Source organism: Mustela nigripes, unplaced genomic scaffold (assembly GCF_022355385.1).
Source record: "Mustela nigripes isolate SB6536 unplaced genomic scaffold, MUSNIG.SB6536 HiC_scaffold_20, whole genome shotgun sequence".
Taxonomy (NCBI): Eukaryota; Metazoa; Chordata; class Mammalia; order Carnivora; family Mustelidae; genus Mustela; species Mustela nigripes.
Genome location: NW_026739436.1, coordinates 1043500 through 1066829, shown reverse-complemented (window position 1 = coordinate 1066829; position 23330 = coordinate 1043500). Strand labels below are relative to the sequence as shown.

General features: G+C 43.1%; 1 protein-coding gene across 16 annotated transcripts in view; it reads left to right on the top strand.

Moving 5' to 3' along the window:
• The window catches only part of LOC132008022 (centriole and centriolar satellite protein OFD1-like), a 55315-nt gene extending 33381 nt beyond the window's left edge, over positions 1–21934 (top strand). For 11 of the 16 annotated variants that reach the window (XM_059386399.1, XM_059386398.1, XM_059386402.1 and 8 more), the window contains 9 exons: positions 7335–7446; positions 9090–9695; positions 10191–10305; positions 14197–14297; positions 15511–15621; positions 18293–18450; positions 20766–20912; positions 21446–21513; positions 21800–21934. In XM_059386399.1, the coding sequence (XP_059242382.1) occupies positions 7335–7446; positions 9090–9695; positions 10191–10305; positions 14197–14297; positions 15511–15621; positions 18293–18450; positions 20766–20912; positions 21446–21513; positions 21800–21842 (1461 nt within the window). In that variant the 3' untranslated portion in view covers positions 21843–21934. Of the gene's footprint in view, positions 1–7334; positions 7447–9089; positions 9696–10190; positions 10306–14196; positions 14298–15510; positions 15622–18292; positions 18506–20765; positions 20913–21445; positions 21514–21799 lie in introns of those variants that run through there. The other 5 variants (XM_059386412.1, XM_059386404.1, XM_059386403.1 and 2 more) reach the window with 5 other exon arrangements.
• Positions 21935–23330: the final 1396 nt, after the last annotated feature.

Below are 23330 nucleotides of genomic sequence, written 5' to 3'. Positions count from 1 at the left end.
CCCCGACCTCCCACCTCCCGCCCCTTCAAACCCCTCAGATTGTTTTTCAGAGTCCATAGTCTCTCATGGTTCACCTCCCCTTCCAATTTCCCCCAACTCCCTTCTCTCTCCATCTCCCCTTGTCCTCCATGCTATTTGTTATGCTCCACAAATAAGTGAAGCCATGTGATAATTGACTCTCTCTGCTTGACGTATTTCACTCAGCATAATCTCTTCCATTCCTGTCCTTGTTGCTACAAAAGTTGGGGATTCATCCTTTCTGATGGAGGCATCATACTCCATAGTGTATATGGACCACATCTTCCTTATCCATTTGTCCATTGAAGGGCATCTTGGTTCTTTCCACAGTTTGGCAACTGTGGCCATTGCTGGTATGAATATTGGGGTAGAGATGGCTCTTCTTTTCACGACATCTGTATCTTCGGGGTAAATACCCAGGAGTGCAATTGCAGGGTCATAGGGAATTTCTATTTTTAATTTCCTGAGGAATCTCCACACTGTTCTCCAAAGTGGCTGCACCAACTTGCATTCCCACCAACAATGTAAGAGGGTTCCCCTTTCTCCACATCCCCTCCAACACACATTGTTTCCTGTCTTGCTAATTGGGGCCATTCTGACAGGTGTAAGGTGGTATCTCAATGTGGTTTTCATTTGAATCTCCCTGATGGCTTGTAATGATGAACATTTTTTCATGTGTCTGATAGCCATTTGTATGTCTTAACTGGAGAAGTGGTTTGTTCATATCTTCTGCCCATTTTTTGATATGATTATCTGTTTTGTGTGTGTTGAGTTTGAGGAGTTCTTTATAGATCCTGGATATCAACCTTTGTTCTGTACTGTCATTTGCAAATATCATCTCCCGTTCTGTGGGTTGCCTCTTTGTTCTGTTGCCTGTTTCCTTTGCTGTGCAGAAGCTTTTGATGTTGATGAAGTCCCAAAAGTTCATTTTTGCTTTTGTTTCCTTTGCCTTTGGAGACATATCCTGAAAGAAGTTGCTGTGCCCGATGTCAAAAGGTGACTGCCTGTGTTCTTCTCTAGGATTCTGATGGATTCCAGTCTCACCTTGAGGTCTTTTATCCATTTTGAGTTTATCTTTGTGTACGGTATAAGAGAATGGTCGAGTTTCATTCTTCTACGTATAGCTGTCCAGTTTTCCCAGCACCATTTATTGAAGAGACTGTGTTTTTTCCACTACATATTTTTTCCTGCTTTTTCGAAGATTATTTGACCTTAGAATTGAGGGTCCGTATCTGGGCTCTCTACTCTGTTCCACTGGTCTATGTGTCTGTTTTTAAGCCAGTATCATGCTGTCTTGGTGATCACAGTTTTGTAGTAAAGCTTGAAATCAGGTAACGTGATGCCGCTAGTTTTATTTTTGTTTTTCAACATTTCCTTAGCGATTCAGGGTCTCTTCTGATTCCATACAAATTTTGGATTATTTGCTCCAGCTCTTTGAAGAATACCGGTGGAATTTTGATCGAAATGGCATTAGAAGTACAGATTGATCTAGGCAGTATAGACATTTTAACAATGTTTATTCTTCGGATTCAAGAACATGGAGTGGTCTTCCATCTTTTTGTGTCTTCTTCAGTTTCTTTCACGAGTGTTCTGTAGTTCCTCGAGTATAGATCCTTTACCTCTTTGGTTAGGTTTATTCCCATGTATTTTATGGTTCTTGGTGCTATAGTAAATGAATTCGATTCTCTAATTTCCCTTCTGTATTTTCATTGTTAGTGTATAAGAAAGCCACTGATTTCTGTACATTGACTTTGTATCCTGCCACGTTTCTGAATTGCTGTATGAGTTCTAATAGTTTGGGGGTGGAGTCTTTATAAAGAATCATGTTATCTGCTAAGAGAGAGAGTTTGACTTCTTCCTTGCCAATTTGGATACCTTTTATTTCTCTTTGTTTGTCTGATTGCTGTTGCTAGATCTTCTAATACTATGTTGAACAAGAGTGGGCATCCTTGTCATGTTCCTGATCTCAAAGGGAAGGCTGCAAGCGTTTTCCCATTGAGGATGATATTTGCTGTGGGTCTTTCATAGATAGATTTGATGAAGTTCAGGATGTTCCCTCTATCCTTATACTTTGAAGCTTTTAATCAGGAATGAATGCTGGATTTTGTCAAATGTTTTTTCTGCATCAATTGAGAGGACCATGTGGTTCTTCTCTCTTTTCTTATTAATTTTTCTATCACATTGATTGATTTGCGAATGTTGAACCATCCTTATAGCCCAGGGAGGAATCTCACCTGTTCATGGTGGATAACCTTTTTAATGTGCTGTTGTATCCTGTTTGCTAGGATCTTGTTGAGAATCTTAGCATCCATATTCATCAGTGATACTGGTCTGAAATTTTTTTTTTTGGTAGGGTCTTTGCCTGGTTTGGGGATCAGGGTAATGCTGGCTTCATAGAAAGGGTCTGGAAGTTTTCCTTCTGCTTCAATTTTTTTAAACAGCTTCAGAAGAATAGGTGTTAAATTTCTTCTTTGAAAGTTTGGTAGAATTCCCCAGGGAATCCGTCAGGTCCTGGGCTCTTGGTTTTTGGGAGGTTTTTGATCACTGCTTCAATCTCGTTACTAGATATCAGTTTGTTCAGGTTGTCAGTTTCTTCCTAGTTCAATTTTGGGAGTTTATAGTTTTCCAGGAATACATCCATTTCATCTAGGTTGCTTAGCTTTGGCATATAACTGTTGATAATAACTTCTCATGATTGTTTCTGCTTCCTTGGTGTTAGTTATGATCTCTCCCTTTTCATTCATAATTTTATGAATTTGGGCTTTCTCTCTTTTCTTTTGGATTAGTGTGGCCAATGGTTTATCGATCTTACTGATTCTTTCAAAACCACCTTCTGGTTTCATTGATATATTCTGTTGTATCTCTGGTTTCTACCTCATTGATCTCTGCTCTAATCTTGATGATTTCCCTTCTTATGTGTGGAGTTGGTTTGGTTTCTTGTTGATTCTCCAGTTCTTTAAGGTGTAGAGACAGCTGGTGTATTCTGGATTTTTCAATTTTTTTTGAGGGAGGCTTGGATGGCAATGTATTTTCCCCCTTAGGACCACCTTTGCTGTATCCCATAGGTTTTGGACCAAAGTGTCTTCATTCTCATTGGTGTCCATGAATTGTTTCAGTTCTTCTTTGATCTCTTGGTTGATCCAAACATTCTTAAGCAAGGTGGTTTTAGCTTCCAGGTGTTTGAGTTCCTTTTGAACTTTTTCTTGTGATTGAGCTCCAGTTTCAAAGCATTGTGATCTGAGAATATGCAGGGAATAATCTCAGTCTTTTGTTATCTGTTGAGTCCTGATTTGCGACTATTCTGGAGAAGGTTCTTCTTCTCCAGTATGTGGCCTGTTCTGGAGAAGGTTCCATGTGCACTTGGGAAGGATGAGTATTCTGCTGTTTTAGGGTGGAATGTTCTTTATGTATCTATGAGATTCCTCTGGTTAAGTGTGTCATTCAAAACTCTTGTTTCTTTATTGATTTTCTTTGGATGATCTATTACAGAGAGTGGTGTGTTAAGATCTCCTACTCTTAATATATTCCTATCAATATGACTCTTTATCTTTATGTAATTGGCTGCTCCCACATTGGGGGTGTAGATATTTACAATTGTTAGATCATCTTGGTGGATAGTAGCTTTAAGAATTATGTAGCATTCTTCTGTATCTCTGACTACAATCTTTAGTTTAAAATCTAATTTATCTGATATGAGAATCGCTATCCCGGCCTTCTTTTGAGGCCCATTAGCATGAACGATGCTTCTCCATCCCTTCACTTTCAGTCTAGGTGTATCCTTAGGTTCAAAGTGGGTCTCTTGTAGACAACACATGGATGGGTCCTGTAGTTTTATCCCGTCTGCAACCCTGTGTCGGTTGATGGGTGCATTTAGGCCATTCACATTTAGAGTGATTATTGATAGATATGTTTTTATTGACATCGTGTTACTGTTGAAGTCTATCTTTCTTTAGATTGTCTCTATATTTCTGTTCAATGCTATTCTTAGGATTTTTCCTCTTTTATAGAACCCTCCCTTAATATTTCCTGCAGTGTCAGCTTGGTGGTCGCATAGTCTTAAGCCTTGCCGGTCTTAGAAACTCTTTATCTCTCCATCCATTTTGAATGTCAGTCTTGCTAGATAAAGTATTCTTGGCTGCATGTTCTTCTCATTTAGTGCCCTGAATATATCTTGCCAGCCCTTTCTGGCTTGCCAGGCCTCTGTGGACAGGTCTGACATTATTCTGATGGGCTTTCCTCTGTACATAAGGAGCTTCTTTGTCCTAGCTTCTTTCAAGAGGGTCTGCCTCCAGTTATAATTCTTCATTCTTGCTATTAGGTGTCTTGAGGAATTTCAAGAACTATAATCTTTGGGGGAGACCGTCCTACCGTTCTGCCTCTAGTATATGAACACTGGTTCCATTCGCGATATTGGGAAAATTTTCATGGACAACTTGTTCCACTATATCTTCTAGACTTCTTTCTTTCTCCTCCCCTTCAGGGATTCCAATAATCCTGACGTTGGAACGTTTCATGGCATCATTTATTTCCCTGATTCTGTTTTCGTGGCTTCTAAGCTGTTTGTTTCAGGCTTCCTCCTGATCCTTTCTCTCTGTTTGTCCTCCAGGTCACTAATTCTCTTCTGTCTCAGTTACTCTAGCTTTGAGAGAATTTAGATTAGATTGGGACTCATTGAGAGCATTTTGAATATCATCCCTGGTGGCTTTCAGCTCAGCCCTAATCAATTCCGTTTGGTCATCCATGGCTTTCTCCAACCTAGCTATTGACTGGTTAATCGTTAGCCTGAATTCCCTTTCTGACATATTTTCTATGTCGTTAGCCATTAGCTCAGTTGCAGAAGGCCCATCCTCTGTATTTTTCTTCTGTTGGGCATTCCTTCTCCTAGTCATTTTGGTGGGAGATGACTGAACAGATGTAGCTGGATGTATTGACTGTGGTGCAGTCAGGGTGCACCCTGGAACACTTCTGAGCAATCAAGAGTCCTCACCCAATGAAAGAAAAAAGAGAGAAAAAAGAAAAAAGAGAGCGAGAGACAGGAAAAAAGAAAAAAAGATAAAAGAGAAGGCTCAGCCCAAATGGGCCCCAGGGTAAGATTTATGAAGTATACAAACAAAAACAGACAAATAAAAAGACTGATAAAAGTATATGACAAGAGAAAAAAATATATATATATATGTTTATATATATATATACATATATATAAAAAGAAAAAAAAAAAAAAAAAAAGAACCTCGTCAAAAAGAACCCCAAGTATAAGATGTATATACTGTCAGGACAGACCCAAATACTAGAAACACTGGTGGAAGAAAAAGATGGGAGAGTAGTAATAATTTCTCAGTGTGGGCGAGGAAGGTTATTTTGATTATTCCTAGATGTATCGTGATATCTTTGTTAAAGGACTCAACTTTCCTAAGATAAAGGGGGATTAAAAATTGGTTTACCTATTGGGTAGTATTGATAGGGGAAGGGGATTACCTTGTAGTTTATATGAATATTGAAAAATAAACTAAACTAAAATTTAAAAAATCTTAAAAAATAGAAAAGCAAAAGAAAAACACAGGTATCTGTATCTAAAAGTTTGGGGTAAAGGTTATTATGGAATTTGATGTACTGGACATCTCACTGTGATGGTCAGTAAGTTAAAAAAAATGATGTATATTAAAAAAAATGAATGAGAATAGTGGGAACAAATTAAAAATAAAAGTTGTATCTATGAAATAGTGGTGGTTGTTCTGTTGTTGTCTTTTTGTTTTCTTTTTTTTTTTTCTTCTTCCTGGTTGGTTTTCTGGGGGAGGGGCCTGCTACGTGGGTTTTTCGGATCCCCTTACCCAAGAATCCAACACTGCCACTGGATGCAATCAGCAAGAGGTTCTTTATTGTTACGCAGGCGCCTGCGGGTGGTCAGCAGCTCCTGCTAGCTGAGCACACCCGGCTGGGGTGGTGCCGGGTTTTTATAGACAGGTGCAAACAAGTTTTGGGTGGGGCGCAACTGATTGGTTGACAGAACTTTTGAAAAAGGCATATGTGGAGTTTGCTGATTGGCTCTAAGGACCCGCACGCGCGAAGAGAGAGGCGGGAAGGGGGAACAAGCTGATTGGTTCTGAGGGCCCGCGCGCGGGAGGAGAGAGGCGGGAAGGGGGAACAAAAAGGGGGAAGGTAGGAATGCCATCATGGTGTCCCTATTATTTCTATAAGCCAAGCAGTTACAGAAGGGCAAGAGAGCAATTAATCACGCAATTAATAACCTAATCTACGCCTAAAAGCCAGCGGTTCACAGAAAAGCAAACAAGCGGTTAGTTATCCTATCTATCTTCTAGGGGAGGGGACTTTCCAGGGCAGGGGTCTTTCAAAGCCTCTAGGTGCTGCATTCCCCTCTAGGTGCTGCGGAGCACATAAGTTCCCCCTTGGCCGCTGGCGTTTCTTGTCGTGGTCCCTGGGGACACAGGAACTCCTGCTTGTACCCAAAACCACAACAGCGGCGGCTGTCTGGGCAGCTCCTGACCGCCAGAGATGTTCCAAGCAGCGATAGCACCCTGAGATTTTCCCGCTGGCCCAAGCTGAGAGTGCCTGAGCGCACCTCTCTAGGGAAGGTGTGGGGCGCATGCATCTCAGACTCTGATGGCACTGCCTGGCATGTGCTTGGAAAGTGCAAAAAGGCGAGGCTTCCAACCCCTCATGGGACCTCACGCACTCTCAGGCATGCTGGCGGCTCAGGGACCAAGACCTGGTTTCTCCATCACACACTCTCTGGCTCAGCACCAGGGGCGGCTGTCCTGGGTCTGGGAACTTAAGCCCCTGTCCCTAACTGCCCCGATTCCCACAATTTCCCCCGCAATCCTTTGTTCTTTTTGGGTGCTTCCAACCAGACTCCAAGTTAATGCTGGTTCCCAGACTCAGGGCACTCTTGTATTGGAGTATTACTTTCCAATGGGTCACCTCTGGTGGCTCCCTCCCCCTTTTGTTTATCTCCCGATACCAGTCTGACATTCCCACTCGGCTTTACCTGCCCACTGGCATCTTTTGCCCCTGTAGAGGTCCAGATGTGTATAATTCTGATCTCAGGCTGATTTCAGGGGTGGTCAGAGTTCTTCGGTAGGTAATCAGCTCACTTTAGGGTACAGGTTGATATGGCGCCTCCTCCTACTTCCCCGCCATCTTATCTCCTTGTTAGTATGTTCTGTAGTTTCATGGTTATAAACCTGCTCAGAATTGGCAAAAAAGAGAAAGAGAATAATTTGGAGGAGAGAATTGGTCCTTTTGAAATAAGTTGTGATTTGTCTTATGTTCATTTCTTTTCCTTCCCTTAATCTATTCAGATCGAACATTCTGCACAGCTGAAGGCCCAGATGCTTGATTATGATGACTCGGTAAAGAGGCTAACTATACAGGTTGCCGATTTGAAATTGCAACTGAAGCAAACCCAGACAGGTCAAAGACATTTTTAACACGTGTGTGTGTGTGTGTATGTGTGTGTGTAAAGCTTCTGATGTTTGTAAAAATGTAATGATGATTACTCAGTGAATTTTTAGTAATTCTCATAGCAGGGGAAGAGTTATAGAAATATATGTCAGCTGAGAAGTAAAACTATTTCAGGACTAGCAACCAGGTTCTCCACTATAGTGACCTGCTTTCACAGGTGCCCCATGACTCAGGAGAGGTGAGGTAGTGACACAGAGGTCCCCAGATTCATCCTGAATCTAGGTTTTCCTTTTTTGTGCCACAAAGACCAGTTGACTTTTCCATCGTTTGACGTGTCCCCGGACAGATGTGTACTCACGCGCAAGAAGTGGGGTAGTCAGCACCACTACAAGTGGAGTCGGGAAGTGCTCCTTGTTTTGGGTCCCCATTGTGAAGTCCGTTCTCTGAACCTGGGCACACTCCCTTGAACTTCTTTGGGCCTCAGTGTCCTCAATGGGTAATTGGGCTAGGAGTGACGCTGGGCTGTGTGGATGAAGATGAAGTGAGATGGATAGCAGTACAGGGCCTGGGACACACATGACACCAAGGGAATGGTTGCTGCTGTCGTTTTCTTACTCCAATTTCACTGCTGTGCATGATGTCCACCGCTTCCTACTTCATAACAGGGACACTGAAGTTTCGCACCTTGTTTCACTGCTTGCAGGCACAAAGCAGGTTCCTCCGAGCGTTCCCGGTGGGTGTGCTTTCTCGCTTCTTTGTTCCGAAACCCCCTCTGTCCCATTCGCACTCTGTCCTGGTTAGGCCCTTTGTTCCCTTCTCACACAGGTTTTCCCTTTACTCATTTCTACTCTTGCGTGCTCTTCACTGTCTCTCCATAATTCTGTTTGCCACACTGTCTGCAGCTGGAATTCTGGTGACCTCACATCATGAAAAATACTTCAAGAAGGTAGAACCTTTTGAACCCCCCGTGGCACATTGCAAGCCTCTGTCTCAGCGGTGTCCTCAAGGAGGCGTTGCAGGAGAGGTAGTGGTCCGGAGTGCCAGCTTTGCCCTGGGCAGTGCCAGTGGCTCTCTACCTTGCTTACCATGTGAGCCAGCCTCAGTAGTGTCTGCCCTCCTAAAATGGGAGCAGTGAACGTTATTGGCCCACAGCATTGTCGAGACTACAGGTCTTCCTTCCCTTATCGGAAACTCAGGCCAGGGCTGTGGCTTGTGGATTTTACCATGGCCCTGGGGGTTCTACACAGCATCCTGTAGTGAAACACAGTAATTACTTCGTAATCAAAGGGATGAATATTCATGGTAGGTGGAATAAGTGAAGATTGTAAATGTGTTTATATTGGTTCAGGTCAAGCTTTTCAGCCAAATCAGTTGGGCCTTGCCACCAAGTAAGTTAGAATATATTTTCAGTTTCCAGGGCTTTTTAGATCTCATGATAGTAATAGATTGGGAAGTAATATGCATAACGAAACGTACATATATAACCTTTTCATAAATATTAATACTGTCAAGACTGCAGCTTTCAGAAACTAATGTGGAAGCTTGTCCTTAATACCACCTTCCGTTTTTGAAAAATCATGATCTTGATCTATTTTAACTCTCTTCTCTGCCTTTTCTCATCATTTCACATGCGGTCTTCTTGGAACCCATAGCTCTCGAAAATGAAGTGTACCGCAGGCCCAAGCAGTTTCTCATCGAGCAGTCCGTCAGCAGACTATTGAGTGGCAAGAGGGCAGTGCCTTGTGATGCAGATGTAGGCGGGGATTTCTTAAAAAATACTCTCGACCAGGAAAGGCCAATGATGGTTATACCAAGGATCATAAGTTATCCAAATGCAAGCACAGAGAGCAGTTCCCGCGATTCTGACCTTGAGTTTGTAGCCAATACCAAGGCCAGGATGAAAGAGCTAGAGCAAGAGAGCAAACGTTTGGAGAAAGCTTTCCAAAATTATCATCGAAGAGTTAGTCAACTCCCTGCTAAAAGCCCTTTAGCAGCCAAGAGCCCACCACCCCTGCACTTGCTAGGAACACTCCAGAGCATCGATTTGAGTTCATCTCAAAGACCCACTTGTGCCGAGGACAGAGTTGTCTCTGAGCAGCCTCTGGTGGGCACCCCTGAAGAGGACAAGAGCAGCACCTTGGAGGCGTGGGTTGGCAGCATGGCCTCAAGGACACACAGGGACACTGCCTCCAGACGCCTCTCCTCCACTCCCATTCCCAAAGCAAAAAGGAACCTTGATGGTGAAATGTATATGGAAGGTGAGTGGCTGCTAGGAGGGTTGCAGGAAGCTCTGGGTTTGCTCTAGTTCTTGGATGGCCTCTTACCCAAGTCCAGAGTGCGGCCTGCCTGAGATGGCAGGAAAGAGCAGGAGGTGAGACCAGGGTCGCCTGAGCCCCAACACTGCTGTCCTCTCTCTTGACCTGCCTTTTCTGGTTAACAGGGGCATCTCCTTTAAGGTGCGGGGTTGCTGTGCGCAGTGGTGGGATAGCGTCCTTTTCTAGCAATTTCCTGGGTACGCAGACATGTGCAGAGCGACAGTGGCTTTCCCTTTACTGCTGGATAGTTGGGTACATTTTATTGTTCCTACTGCAGTTTCATGTAGGGGCTTGAATCGTTAGTTTGGTGAGATCACTTAGGCGTCATACACAGCTATTTACAAGGGTAGTAGAACTCATTGTCAGAGTAATAGAACTGTTTGGAGACCATGTTTCTGTCTTCTTGCAATTCTTTAAGTCAAGCCTTCTGCCCCTTAGGTCTGGGCCGATCCCATGCGGCTGACCCCATTCCTTGTCCCAGACAGCCTTCATCTGCTGAGTCCAGGCACAGGGCTGCCCTCCAGCCACTGCCCAGCCCTCCAGAGCAGGCCAGGTAATACCACCTTCTGCTGGACTTCAGCTCAGTCTGCTGAGCTGCTTGGGGTCTCACCCTGGACTCGCTGGGCTTTTCTTTGGTGGTATAGAATCAGTAGTCAGGTTGTAAGATGATGTGTGATCTTTGAGAATGATCTAAATTACCTGGGTGAGGGGTGGGGACGAACATTCTTTTTAGTAAAGAAGTAATTTCTATTTGTTTGCTAAACTTGGCATGTAGGACCTACACTCTACTATCAGTAAACAGCTTTATACTTCAGAATAGACCCGGTTAATGGAGATAGAACAAATGGACCAAATCTGCGAAAACAAATTCAATTTAAACTTTAAACAATTTCACACATCACTAAAAAGTCATATAAAAATATTTTGGGGGGTGCCTGGGTGGCTCAGTGGGTTAAAGCCTCTGCCTTCGGCTCAGATCATGATCCCGGGATACTGGGATTGGGGTCCCCATTGGTCTCTCTGCTCTGCAGGGAGCCTGCTTCCTCCTCTCTCTATCTACCTGCCTCTCTGCCTTTCTTGTGATCCATGTCTGTCAAATAAATAAAATGTTCCAAAAAAAATTTTTTTTTGGCATTTAAATATAAACAAACAAGGTTCCAATCTCTTTTTGTACTTGAGCATAGTTGACAATGTTACATTCATTTCAGGTAAGAGCATAGTGAGGTGTCTCACTATGTTTCGCTCTGTTATGTTTCGCTCTGTTCCCCACAATTGGAGCTTGGCCTATCACTGTACAACACTGTTGCACCCTTGAGTGTATTCCCTGTGCTATGCCTTCTGTTCCCATAGCTTGTTCGTTTCATACGTAGAAACCTGTACTTCCCCCTCCCCTTCATCCATTTTGCTCATCCCCCTGACCCCTTCCCTCTGGCAACCATCACTTTGTTTGTTTTATATTTATAGGTCTAATTCTGCTTTGTTTATTCATTTGTTTATTTTTTGATTATTCATTTTCCTTATTCATTTTTTAAAAGATCTTATTTATTCATTGTATGAAGAGTGCACATGAGTGGGTGGGAGCAGAGGGAGAGAAACTCTCAGGCAAATTCTGCGCTGAGTGTGGAGCCCAACGCAGGGCTCTGTCTCACAACTGTGAGATCGTGGCCTGAGCCGAAATCAAGAGTTGGGTGCTTAACCAACTGAGCCAGCCAATGGCCTCTGTTTTTTCATTTGTTTTTCAGACTCCACATGTAAGTGAAATTACATGGTATTTGTCTGTCTCAGTCTGATTTATGTCGCTTACCATAATACTCTCAGGTCTATCCATGTGTTGTTGAAAGTGGCAAAAAAATCTCATTTTTTTATGGCTGAGTAATATTCCCATTAGGTATAGCTATGTGTGTACCACATTTTCTTTACCATTCATCAGTTGTGGACACTTAGGTTGCTTCCATATCTTGGCTGTTTTAAATAATGTTGCTGTAAGCATAAGGGTGCATGTATTTTTTGAGATTAGTGTGTTCATTTTCTTTACATAAATGCCCAGTAGTGAAATTACTAGATCATAATTGTGTTTCTGTTTTTAATTTTTTTTAAAAGATTTTATTTATTTATTTGACAGATCACAAGTAGGCAGAGAGGGAGAAGCAGGCTCCCCGCTGAGCAGAGAGCTTGATGCAGGCCTCGATCCCAGGACCCTGAGACCATGACCTGAGCCCAAGGCAGAGGCTTAACCCACTGAGCCACTCAGGCACCCTGTTTTTAATTTTTTGAGGAAAGCTGTCGTAACTGTCCACAGTGGCTGCACCAGATTGCATTCCCACCAGCAGTGCACGAAGGTTCCTTAACATTATCACCAACACCATCTGCTGCTTGTCCTTCTGGTTATAGCCACTCTGACAGGTGTCAGGAGATACCTCATTGTGACTTTAATTCGCATTTCCCTGATGAGTGATGTTGAGCCTTTTTCCACGTGTCTGTTGGCTTTCTGTATGTCTTCTCTGGGAATATATTTATTCAGGTTCTCTGGCCATTTTTATCAGTTTATTTGTGTTACTGGTGTTGAGTTGTAAAAGTTCTTTACATGTTTTAGATATTAGCGTCTTATGGGATATATTATTTACAAAAATCTCCCATTCGGTAGATTGCCTTTTTGTTTTGTGATGCTTTCTGTTTGCTGTCCAAAAGGTGTTTATTTTGACATAGTCCCAATAGTTTAATTTTGTTTTGTTTCTCTTGTGTCAGGAGACCTGTTGCTAAGGCTAATGTCAGAGACATTACTGCCTGTGCTGTCTTTTAGGATTTGAATGGGTTTAGGTCTCCCATTTAGGTCTTTAACCCCTTTGAGTTGATTTGTGTGTGTGGTGTAAGGAAGTGGTCTAGTTTCATTGTTTTGCATGTAGCTGTCCAGTTGTCCCAAGACCGTTTTTTGGAGAGACTGGCCTTTCCCCATTGTGTATTCTTACCTCCTTTGTTGTTAATTGACCATATTAGTGTGGGTTTCTTTCTGGGTTCTCTGTTCTGTTCTCATTGATCTATGTGTCTGGTTTTGTGCCAGTACCATACTGTTGTGATTATTACAGCTTTGTAGTATATCTTGAAATCTGGGCTTGTGCTACCTCCCGCTTTGTTTTTCCTCAAGATTGCTTTGGCTGTTCGATCCCATACACCTTTTAGTATTATTATTTGTTCTAGCACTGTGAAAAATGCCTTTGGTATTTTGATAGGGATTGCACTGAATTTGTCAATTGCTTTGGGTAGCAGGGACATTTTAATTTAAGAATTGTTATTTCTTCCAATCCGTGAGCATGGAATATCTTGCCATTTGTGTCATCTTCAATTTTTTTCCATCAGTGTTTGACAGCTTTCAGAGTATAGGTCTTTCAGCTCCTTAGTTAAATTTATTTCTAGGTGTTGTTTGGTGCAATTGTAAATGAAATTGATTTCTTAATTTCTCTTTCTACTACTTTGTTATTATTGTGTAGAAATGCAGCCCATTTCTGGGTATGAATTTTCTACCCACTACTTCCCTGAATCAGTGTATTCTAATAGTTTTTTGGTTGAGTCTTTAGGATTTTTTGTTTAGAATCATGTCATCTGCAGATGCTGACAGTTTGGTTCTTTCTTGCCAATATAGATGCCTTGTATTTCTTGTCCTATGGCGGTGGCTAGGACTTTCAGTACCGTGTTGAATAAAATAATAAGAGTAGACATCTTGTCTTGTTCCTGATCTTATAAGGTTCCAGTTTGTAGATCATTGAAATAAATTCCAGGCAGTGAGTCCTGGGGTGCGATTGGTGAAGCAGGAGGCAGTGGGTGTGTTGAGGATCTCAGCAATGGATTGCCCAGTCTGGGATTTGAGTCATACAGAGAACCCCTGTTTGTGCCTGGTCCCCATAGCTGGAGACACTGGCTCCTTAGTTCCGGCCTCCGATTTGGGCTTCTGCGTATTGACTCCGTTACACTGTGCAGAGTTGAAAACTGCCACGTGTGCCTGTTATGATCCTAATGTCTTTAATAGTGTTTTATATCATTCTTTGTTGTAATAAAGCCAGGAAGAAAGCTGAGTTAGGGCCCTTTGATGCGCATGGGCTTGCAGTATAACCTCTTCAGCTGACATGTGCTGAGGGTATGCAGAATCCGGGTTTCTCAAAAATGCTTTCTGGTTCTTGAGAAAGTTAACTCGTCATAGGAGCACTGTGGTAATGGTGGTAGTGCCTGTCTTGCGGCTTGTGGTGGCCGTGAGGCGTCACCAAGCCAGCAGCTTAGAGGGACGCCTGGTGCATGGAAGGTGACCCCAGCAGCCTAGCTATTATTCTCCGAGAACCCAGGAACATCTGCTTTCTGAAAGCATTTTGAATCCCAAAGAGTTTTCATCACCCTGTGCTCTTGGATTTTACATTCCTACAACTTGACGCTCTTGACTTTTATTCTTCCAATCTAGTCTTTGTCAAAGACAAATGGAGCTTCAGAACAAAAGTGAATTTTCAAATCCGGCCAGGCTACCTCTTAAGGACAATGAGGAATTTGAATCACCTTTCGAATGTAAGTTCAAATAGGAGTACTGGTTTTTATAAGCTCAAAATGGTGAAAGCTTAGTTTTGGTGAAACATACTCATTCTCATGAAGAGCAGTGCAGTTACAGATTGTGACATTTTTATTTTGTGATAAAACCACAAATACAGATATATTGCCTCATCTTTACATCACGAAGATTTTCAGGAGTGTGTTTTGAGTTCCATTTATCAAGCATTTCAGGGTAGCTCACAATGTTAGAGTTGGAGCTGAGCCTATAAGTGAATCCTTAACTCAGTTTACCAAGTTTGGGATTGCCTCAGAGTTCAAATAAGTGATTTTACGAATTCTTTTTTCCCTTCTATGGAACATGAGTATGCCATTGCTTTATTGGTCCCAATGACTGCCTAAGATTTAGAAAGCCCTTTTTTTAAATTCAAGAATGGAGGTAAAATAATATAAGCTTGAGTGTCTGGAATTGGTATACTGGCTGTGGCCATGCCCCAGAGCCCAGCGCGGAAGGTTAAGTGGGACAGATCCGTAGCACAGCTCATGCCCGCGGTTCTTTCCAGCTTGGCAGTCTTCGTATTTCTGCATAACCTGCCATTTTCCTTCATGGGCTTCATGGCCGGTGTGCAAGTATCAGATTTTGAACATTTAAATTATAAAGCTTAATAAGCTTATCAAAGTCCTTGTGACTAAGTTTGTTAAATCACTGATTTCAAGTAGAATTCAAGTGATTTATCCGCAAGCCAGGTGAATTTTTTCCCTTGGTAGATTTTCCTATTGGGGAACCAGTGAGATTTTATAAAGGAATCTAATTCTTTTTTTTTTTTTTTAAGATTTTATTTATTTATTTGACAGAGAGAGATCACAAGTAGGCAGAGAGGCAGGCAGAGAGAGAGAGGAGGAAGCAGGCTCCCTGCTGAGCAGAGAGCCCGATGCGGGACTTGATCCCAGCACCCTGAGATCGACCTGAGCCGAAGGCAGTGGCTTAACCCACTGAGCCACCCAGGCGCCCCAGGAATCTAATTCTTGAAAGCAGAACAACACTGGAGGAGAGAGTACCATGGTCAGGCGACTCTGATGCAGAGTTCTAGAGTTCTCTAGGCAAAGAGCTGGCCCTGTTGCTTGGGCCAAAACTCGAGTGGTTCACCGTGAGTTCTTCCTACACTGCGCTACGCTCCCTTCTCCTGTCCTAGCTGTGGAGGGCTCACGAGACACTTGTTTGAACCTTGTGTAGATGCAGGGAGCGCAGCGAGGCAGTTTGAAGTGGATGGCGTCCATCCTGCCAACGACATGCCTCACGGGAGTGCTGCCGCGGCTGCCAGACCTGTGGCCTGTCACTACCCGAGTAAGTTTTCCTCTATTTTAACGAACAAAGTAGATTAACGAATTAGTAGTGCTGAATCTTACTGTGTTTTCTCTTCTTGCATGCCTTAAGAAAGTAGGACAAGCAAACCTTGATATATTTCAGTCTGCAGAAAAGCTGCTGACATTGCAGGGAAACTGACCATGAGGTTTGTCTTGCTGGACCCGCCCTGTCTTTCCTCTTGCCTCCTCCAGCTGACCCACTCCCTTCCCAGCCTGGAGGAAAGGTGTAATGGGGAGCTTGGGGCTTTGCTTCCAGGGCTCAGCCAACCGCCAGGTCCTTTTCTCCTTGGACCCAAGTGTTGAAGCTTCAGAGTTGAAAGGAAATGCCTCAAGTAAAACTGGCTAGTGGTCCTTTCCAAACATGGGGAGAACATTCTCCCTAAAATCTCTGCAAAGCCTATTACAGCCAATTTCTTGGTTTGAGACAGGGCTGGGAATGTGAGCAGTCGCTGACGGAGGCTTGATACTTGGAAAGAGTTGATTTTTGCCAATTCCAGGGTAAAATGATACTAGAGATTCATTCAGCCTTTTCTCTCTGGGCACTTTCCTCATGGCTGAGCACACAGCAGTGTACCAGCCCAGTCCCCTGCTTCCTGGAGCTTCTAGTAGATACTGATAGGGACCATGGCACCTGAGAGCAGGTCTGATGGTCAGGCATTTGGCCAAGAGCTGAGTGAGTAGGGAAGAAAATGCAGTAGTATAAGGGAAAGCAACTGAGCAGACAGGTGTTTTGTTTCTGACATACAACATAGATGACAGTAAATGGCTTTTTAAATGACGTTAAGTAATGTGGTTATGTTGCAGTCATTGATAAAGTCTCTTACATTGTTGTTTAACTTTTCTATCTGGGGTGCACAGGGAGACGCAAAGGCCCAGGCTCAATACCTTTGTGCCAGTGGGAAGGCTTCTTTTCTTTGTTCTTAAGGTCCAGGGTGGTTTCATTGTGCCTGGGCAGCTACAAAGTGCACCTCACAGGGAAGAAGGAGCTCTTTTCATCTGTTTAAATTAGCTCACAAAAAGCATTCTCATTCTGGGGTTGCTGCTCCCTGTGAGAGTCTGGCACATCAGGGAGTAACCCTCATTCCCCCAGCAGGCAGGAGGCTGTGTCGCTGCTTAGGGAAGTGGTCGGAGCCTCCTCCACTCTTAGAATTTCATGACCAGGATTAAGAGAGTATTGTTGCTTCTCTCTTATTAGGAAAACTAACTTTTTGGTAGTGACTTAGGGCAGGGCATGGCTGTGAGGTTAGAAGTCCCATGGTGAACCTATGCACTTATCGTTGCTTAGCATTGCTGGGGAAGGTTGAGGTTAAAGGTCAGGGCTGGAGGAGGTCAGCACAGCCACCCTTGGACTTGAGGTTGAATTCAGCATGTGAGGCTTGGGAGCCTGTGTTGCAACTGAGAGAACAAACAATGAAAAAAGGGTTCTTGGCCGGAAGGAACACAAGTAGAGAAGATTGATGCCTGTGGGTTGTGACAAGGCAGTTACAAAGTATGTGTGAATATGGTGCTGGAGGAGCCAGGTGTGACTTTAGGAGTAAGGAGGACCTCACCCAGGAGGTGGCTTTTAAGTGGTGGCTTGTGTAGCAGGTAAGGTTGTGGGGGAGGGAGGGAGCACCTCAGGTTAAGGAGGCCATGAAAGCAAGGGTGTGGCGCGAGGCCAGAGCGGCTGTGCTCAGTGAACAGTGGGCGTGCGGTTCCGTGGATGGCAGGTCCGAACGTGAAGGTTACGGTGATAGAGGAAGTCTGGAAAGAAGAAGGCAGATTGTCAGCTTGAACTGCTATGGGTTTGGACTCCCCCAGAGCAGAGAGTATGCGGAGCAGACCCAGGAAGTGACCCGTGCTCACAGTGGTGAAGGTGGGTTGCAAGTAAGAGAGACCAGTGTCATGGAGAGCTCTAACTAGGTAGTAGCAGCGCCCCGCAGTGCAGCAGGATGAAGGGCTTGTGAGCCCTCCTGGCCAAGTGGACATAGCACGGAAAAAGCATGATGAAGGAGGCATGCTCTGTGATCAAGCATGGTTACAGAACCCTCCTCAGGAAGGAAGCCAGGGTTGTGGGATCTCCAAGTGTTGATGACAGGAAGCCTGTTAGAAGCCAGGACGTGAGGAAACAGAGAGGTCGGGCCTAAAGAAGGAGGTGTGGGAAGGGTCGGGGATCAGCCTGCAGGAGGTGGCAATGAACTGGTTCTGGCCAGGGCGTGGGTAGAGTGTGGTGGCAGCATCCTCTCTGGGGCAGGAGAGATGGGATGCCTGCACTGGAGTGAGGGGAAGAGCTGGGAAAGTGCTGTGTAAGTGAAGAGGGGCTAACAGCTAACTCTGAGTCCTATAGCTGGGGGTAAGCTCCTAACCAGAGGCATGGCTTGCCTTGGGAAATGTGGAAGTGAGCAAAGAGCATAAGAAGCTGTGATGGGGGTGGGGGGATGTGGGAGGCAGTTAGAGTCCTCATCTGAAGGGTGACGGGTCTTCATCTTAGCAAAGTAAAAGGCAGGTGCGGGGCTAGGAGTGGGTTTGGGGCTTAAGATGGAGCAGGCCAGGAGTCCATGAGAAACCATGCAGTCTTCCTGAGCTTTGGCAAGGGCCCCTGCAAAGCAGTCGTGTGTATAGTTGAAAAATCCGATGCCAGAAACTACGTACCCTTTTTTCTGTCCTGTTAGGCGTGGATCAGAAACAAATGGGAGAACAGAAGGGAGAAGAAAAACTGTGGGCAGAGCACATGAGAGAACGCAGGCAGAGAGAAGAGAGAAGGCAGAGTGAGCGGCAGGAAGCTTTAGGAAGGGAACGAAAAGAACTGGAGAAACTGGATCAAGAGCGGGTAATGCTAAGTGCACACAAATTCTCTACGCTGCTTTTCCTCTGGTGGGCCTCCTGTAAGTACTTCGCTCCCAGGGACATGAGCCCTTATTGTGTCCTGAAGTCATATGAGTGGCAGGTTGTTTAGTTTGGGATTTCTTTAATCATACATTATTACAGTGTTATTGACTATGTTCCCTACGCAGTGCTTCAGATTGCTGTGATTATACTTTTTATGACTGGAAGTTTGTACCTCTTAATCCCCTTTATCTATTTCCCCCACCCTCTACCTTCTCCCTGGCAACCACCAGTTTGTTGTCTGTATTTGAGTTTGGGTATTTTGGGTTTGTTGTTTCTTTGTTCATTTGTTTTGTTCTCTAGATTCCACACATAAGTGAAATTACTTTGTGTGGAATGTGTCTGACTTATTTTACTCAGCGTAATAGTCTCTGGGTCTGTCGTGTTGTCACAGATGGCAAGACCCCATCCTTTTCCTTTCTGTGGCTGAGCACTGGTTCATCGTGTGAACAGCCCCTCTCTACCCACTCCCCCCATGCGCGGACACTGGGCTGCTTCCCTCTCTTGGCCGTTGTGCCTAATGCTGCAGTGGACATTGGGGTGCATGTATCATTTCAGATTATTGTTTTCATTTTCTTTGGGTAAATATCCAGTAGTGGAATTACTGGATCATAGGGTAATTCTGGTTTTAATATTTTGAGGAACTTCCATACTGTTTCATACTGTGCAGCGGCTGCACCCATTTGCATGCCCACCAGCAGGGCACCACAAGGGTTCCTCTTTTCTCCTCACCCTCACCCTTACAAGGGTAACCCTGTCGATTGTTTCTTTGGCTATAGCCGTTCTGACAGGTGAGGTGAGAGCTCACTGTGGTTTGGATTTGCATTTCCTGATGATGAGTGATGCTGGGCATCTCTTCATGTGTCAGTTGGCCATCTGGATGTCGTCTTTGGAGAAACATCTGTTCAGGCCCTCTGCCCATTTTTGATTGGATTGTTTGGGTTTTTTGGTGCTGTGTAAGTTTTTTATATATTTGGGGTATTAACCCTCATTGCATATGTCATTTGCAAATATCTTCTCCCATTCAGTTTGTTTTTTTTAGTTCTGTTGATGGTTTCCTTCACTATGCTAAAGCTTTTATTCATGGTGTAGTCCCACTAGGTTTTTGTTTATGTTTGGTTTTTGTTGTTGTTGTTTTGGGGTTTTTTTTTTCTTTGCTTTTGTTGCCCTTGCTTCAGAAGACGTATCTAGAAAAATGTTGCTAAGGCCAATGTCAGAGAAGTTACTGCTCTTGCTCTGTTGTAGGATTTGTGTGGTTTCAGGTTGCACATTTAGGTTTTTCATCCATTTTGAGCTTATTTTTGTTTAAGAAAGTGGCCCAGTTTTCCCAGCATCACTTACTGAAGACACTGTCTTTTCCCTGTTGTATGTTCTTACCTCCTTTGTTGTAGTCAGTCGACCATACAAGCATGGGTTTACTTTTCGGCTCACTGTTCCCAGTAATCTGTGTGTCTGTTTTTGTGCCTGTACCATACTGTTTGGATTACTATAGCTTTGGTAGTATATCTTGAAATCTAGCATTGTGATACCTCCAGCTTTCTTCTTTTTCAAAATTGCTTTGGCTATTTGGGTCTTTTGAGGTTCCATACAAATTTTAGTTATTACTAAGTTTAGTATTAAAAGCCTGCGGTTTTCTTTGCTTAAGAACACTGAGAAAGCGTGTGTATAACATAGAGCTGAGGAGTTCAGCAGCAATGGGGAGCTTTTGCAAGCTTACTTGCGTGCATTCTCATCTGGTCCTGGAAACAAGTTGTAAAGAGGGTGGGCTTGGCTTTGCTCTAGGTCTTCCCTTTTTAAATGGCTTTTAAAGAAGACATTTAACGTCAGCTAGCTGGAACAAGGGTAACCCTGTGGAAGAGACTGCTGGTCAGCAGTGGCTTTCGAGGGCATCCATGCTCTCCTTCCTCTGGTTCTCTTCTGACCACCTCAGTCCTGCTTCTGGTCCCAGGCACATGGGTTACTCTGGCCACTTCACATACCTTGCTGAGTCTTACTAGAATTTATCTTCTGTGGATATTCCTTGGACTCCTGGTTCATCTGGCATAAAGCACAGGACAGTTGAGGCAAATTAATACCTTCCTTCAGTGAGATGACCTGTTTGTCCCCCTTTGATAGCAATGGTTTCAACTAAAAAACCAGTTCTTTGTCATACACATTGTACTTAAAGGACCAAGATTATATTACTGTGCCTTCTTAAACACTTAGAGGTTGTTTTAATGTGTTTGTGTATTTCCTTTGTTGGCACGTGTAATTCCACAGAGGATGATTGAAAAGTCCTTGAAGATTGAAATGGAAAAAGAAATCAATGTTGAAGAAATGAAAGGCCATTCTGTTTGTGGTGAAAATCCTTTGGAGAAATACATGAAAATTATTCAGCAGGCTCAAGACCAGGAGACGGCAGAAAAGGTGCTGATGCTGTGGACCGGCCTTCTTTGGAGGGGGCTGCCAAGATGCTTTAGTTTGTTCCAAAACTGTAGGACCCAGATCTGCCTACTCCATTGGAGCCAAAAAGGTGGAAGCATAGAAAATCCACAGTTCAGATAGAGCCCTGAGTCTTTTTGATACATGAGACTCTTGACAAAATTTCCTCGCTTTGCTTGGATGAAGATTGAAGAGGTTTTGATTTGTCATATTATAAAAGTTTAGGATATCTATCATTTTAAGAACAAGAAAGAACATAATGAAGGTCTGTTCGTGAACAATGGATGCCTGAGGACTGTCCAAAGCCCTGGTGTTTTACTTCTGTCTCACCGTGGGTGTTGAGAATGGGCACCAGATAGTTTTTTTTTTTGATGTGCTTGCTGAATTTCATGTTTAAAAGTAACCCCTTTCTTAGACTTTTGAATTGCATCTATTTCTCAGATTAGTCCTGAGAGAAATCAGAGTGTTGAATAAGATTGATACATAATTTCAGAATTCTTTTTCCCTCTTTTTGTCAGCGTTCAAAGAAAGTTGGCAGAGAAGCCTCAGAAGTGGACTTGCTGCCATCTAGTGACAAAGATGAAAGGTATGGTTTCCTCAGTGCGGTGTTCCTACACAAAGCATTACGTTGCCAGTGTGTCGGCCAAGGGAAACGTTCAGATATTTGAGTCTCTCTGTGAGAAATTAGTGAAATTCAAAATTAAGGACTTCAAAAAGTCCTTTATTTTTTAATTTGTGAAATTGCTTCTGAGAGAAATTTTAAACAAGGGCGGAAACCCCACAGAGAAAGAATGCAAATATTATAAGGATCCCTGAATAAACTTGACAAGAATTTAATAAATTAAAATTGTTTTTATCTTTCCCTAATTTAGTTTCATGGGCTTTTCTCGCGAAGGAACAGATGACTTTTGGTAACCATGTTTGCTGTCCAGGATCTTACCCATATAACTAAAGGCCTATGAATTCTTTGTAACAAGACAAAATTTTCAATAAAAATTTTATCTGTAATCCAATACAATTCTGTTTTTCATAATTTTATTTGGTTTCATGGTATATAAACCAGAAATTATCTAGTCAAGTAACACCTCTTTAGAATTTTTCCTTTTCAGGCTTTGCATGACCCTAAAATGGTTTTTTTTTTTTCCTCCCCATTTTTATCATAGGTTATATTTATTTGAAAACCTCTTAGTTAAGTTCCAGGCCTATATTTTGGAAGTTTCAGCTGTGTTCCTTTGCTCTCCAGAGTTGGGCTACCCACCGTCAAATAGGAGTCTCATTTTCCCCGTCGCTTTCCATCTGATCTGTCCCTGAAAATAAGGACATGGGTTTTTCCATCCCAGGTATTAGAAATAATAAAGTATCACCTGTGGTCTTTACTTCTCACTTCTTTTTCTTGAGAATGAACACAACCCCTTCTTAGATGATGATAAAAAATAACATTTACTGAGCACTTTTGGTGTACCAGGTACAATTTTAAACCTTTATATGTATTAACTCACTTAATTCTTATATTATCCATATGAAGCATGTGTATTCTGACCGCCCACAATTTACAGATGAAGAAACACAAGGTACAAGGAGTTTGGTAGCTCAATCTGGTAGCAGAGCCAAGATGTATACACACCTCCCTCTTGTGCACATGTTCTCTCACAAATAAATACAATCTTAGAAAAAAATTCAGTTCCTTTGCCCATTTTTTAAATTGGATTGTGTTTTGCTATTAAGTCATATGAGTTCTTTCTGTATTCTGGATATTAACCCTTTATCAGATACATAGTTTGCAAATACTTTCTTCCACTTGGACAGGTTGCTTTTTCACTTTGTTGATGGTGCCTTTTGTTGTACAGAAGATTTTTAATTTGATGTTTTGTTTTGTTTTGTCTTGTTTTGAAGAATTTGAGAAGAACTGGAATTGATTCTTTAGGAAGCCTTTGGTAGGATTCACCAGTGAACCCATCTGGTCCGGGCTTTTTTTTGGAGGGAGAGTTTTGATTACTGATTTGATCTCCTTATTACTAATTGGCCTCTTCAGATTTTCTTTTGTGTGTGTGTGCGTGCGTGGTGTGTGCGTGTGTGTGTAGAGATTTTATTCATCTGAGAGAGAGCATGAGCTGCCGGGGGCACGGCGGGGGCGGTAGGGCAAAGGGAGAGGCAGACTCCCTGCTGAGCAGGGAGCTAGACCTGGGACTCTTTCCCAGGATCCCAGGATCATGACCTGAGCTGAAGGTAGATGCTTAAGCAACTGAGCCACCCAGAAGTCCTGGTCTCTTCAGATTTTTCTATTCATGGTTCAGTTTTAGTAAGTTGTAGATTTGTAGGAATTTATCCATTTCTGCTAGGTCGTATAGTTTGTTGGCATATAATTGCTCATAATAATACTTGTGTGGTATCAGTTGTAATGTC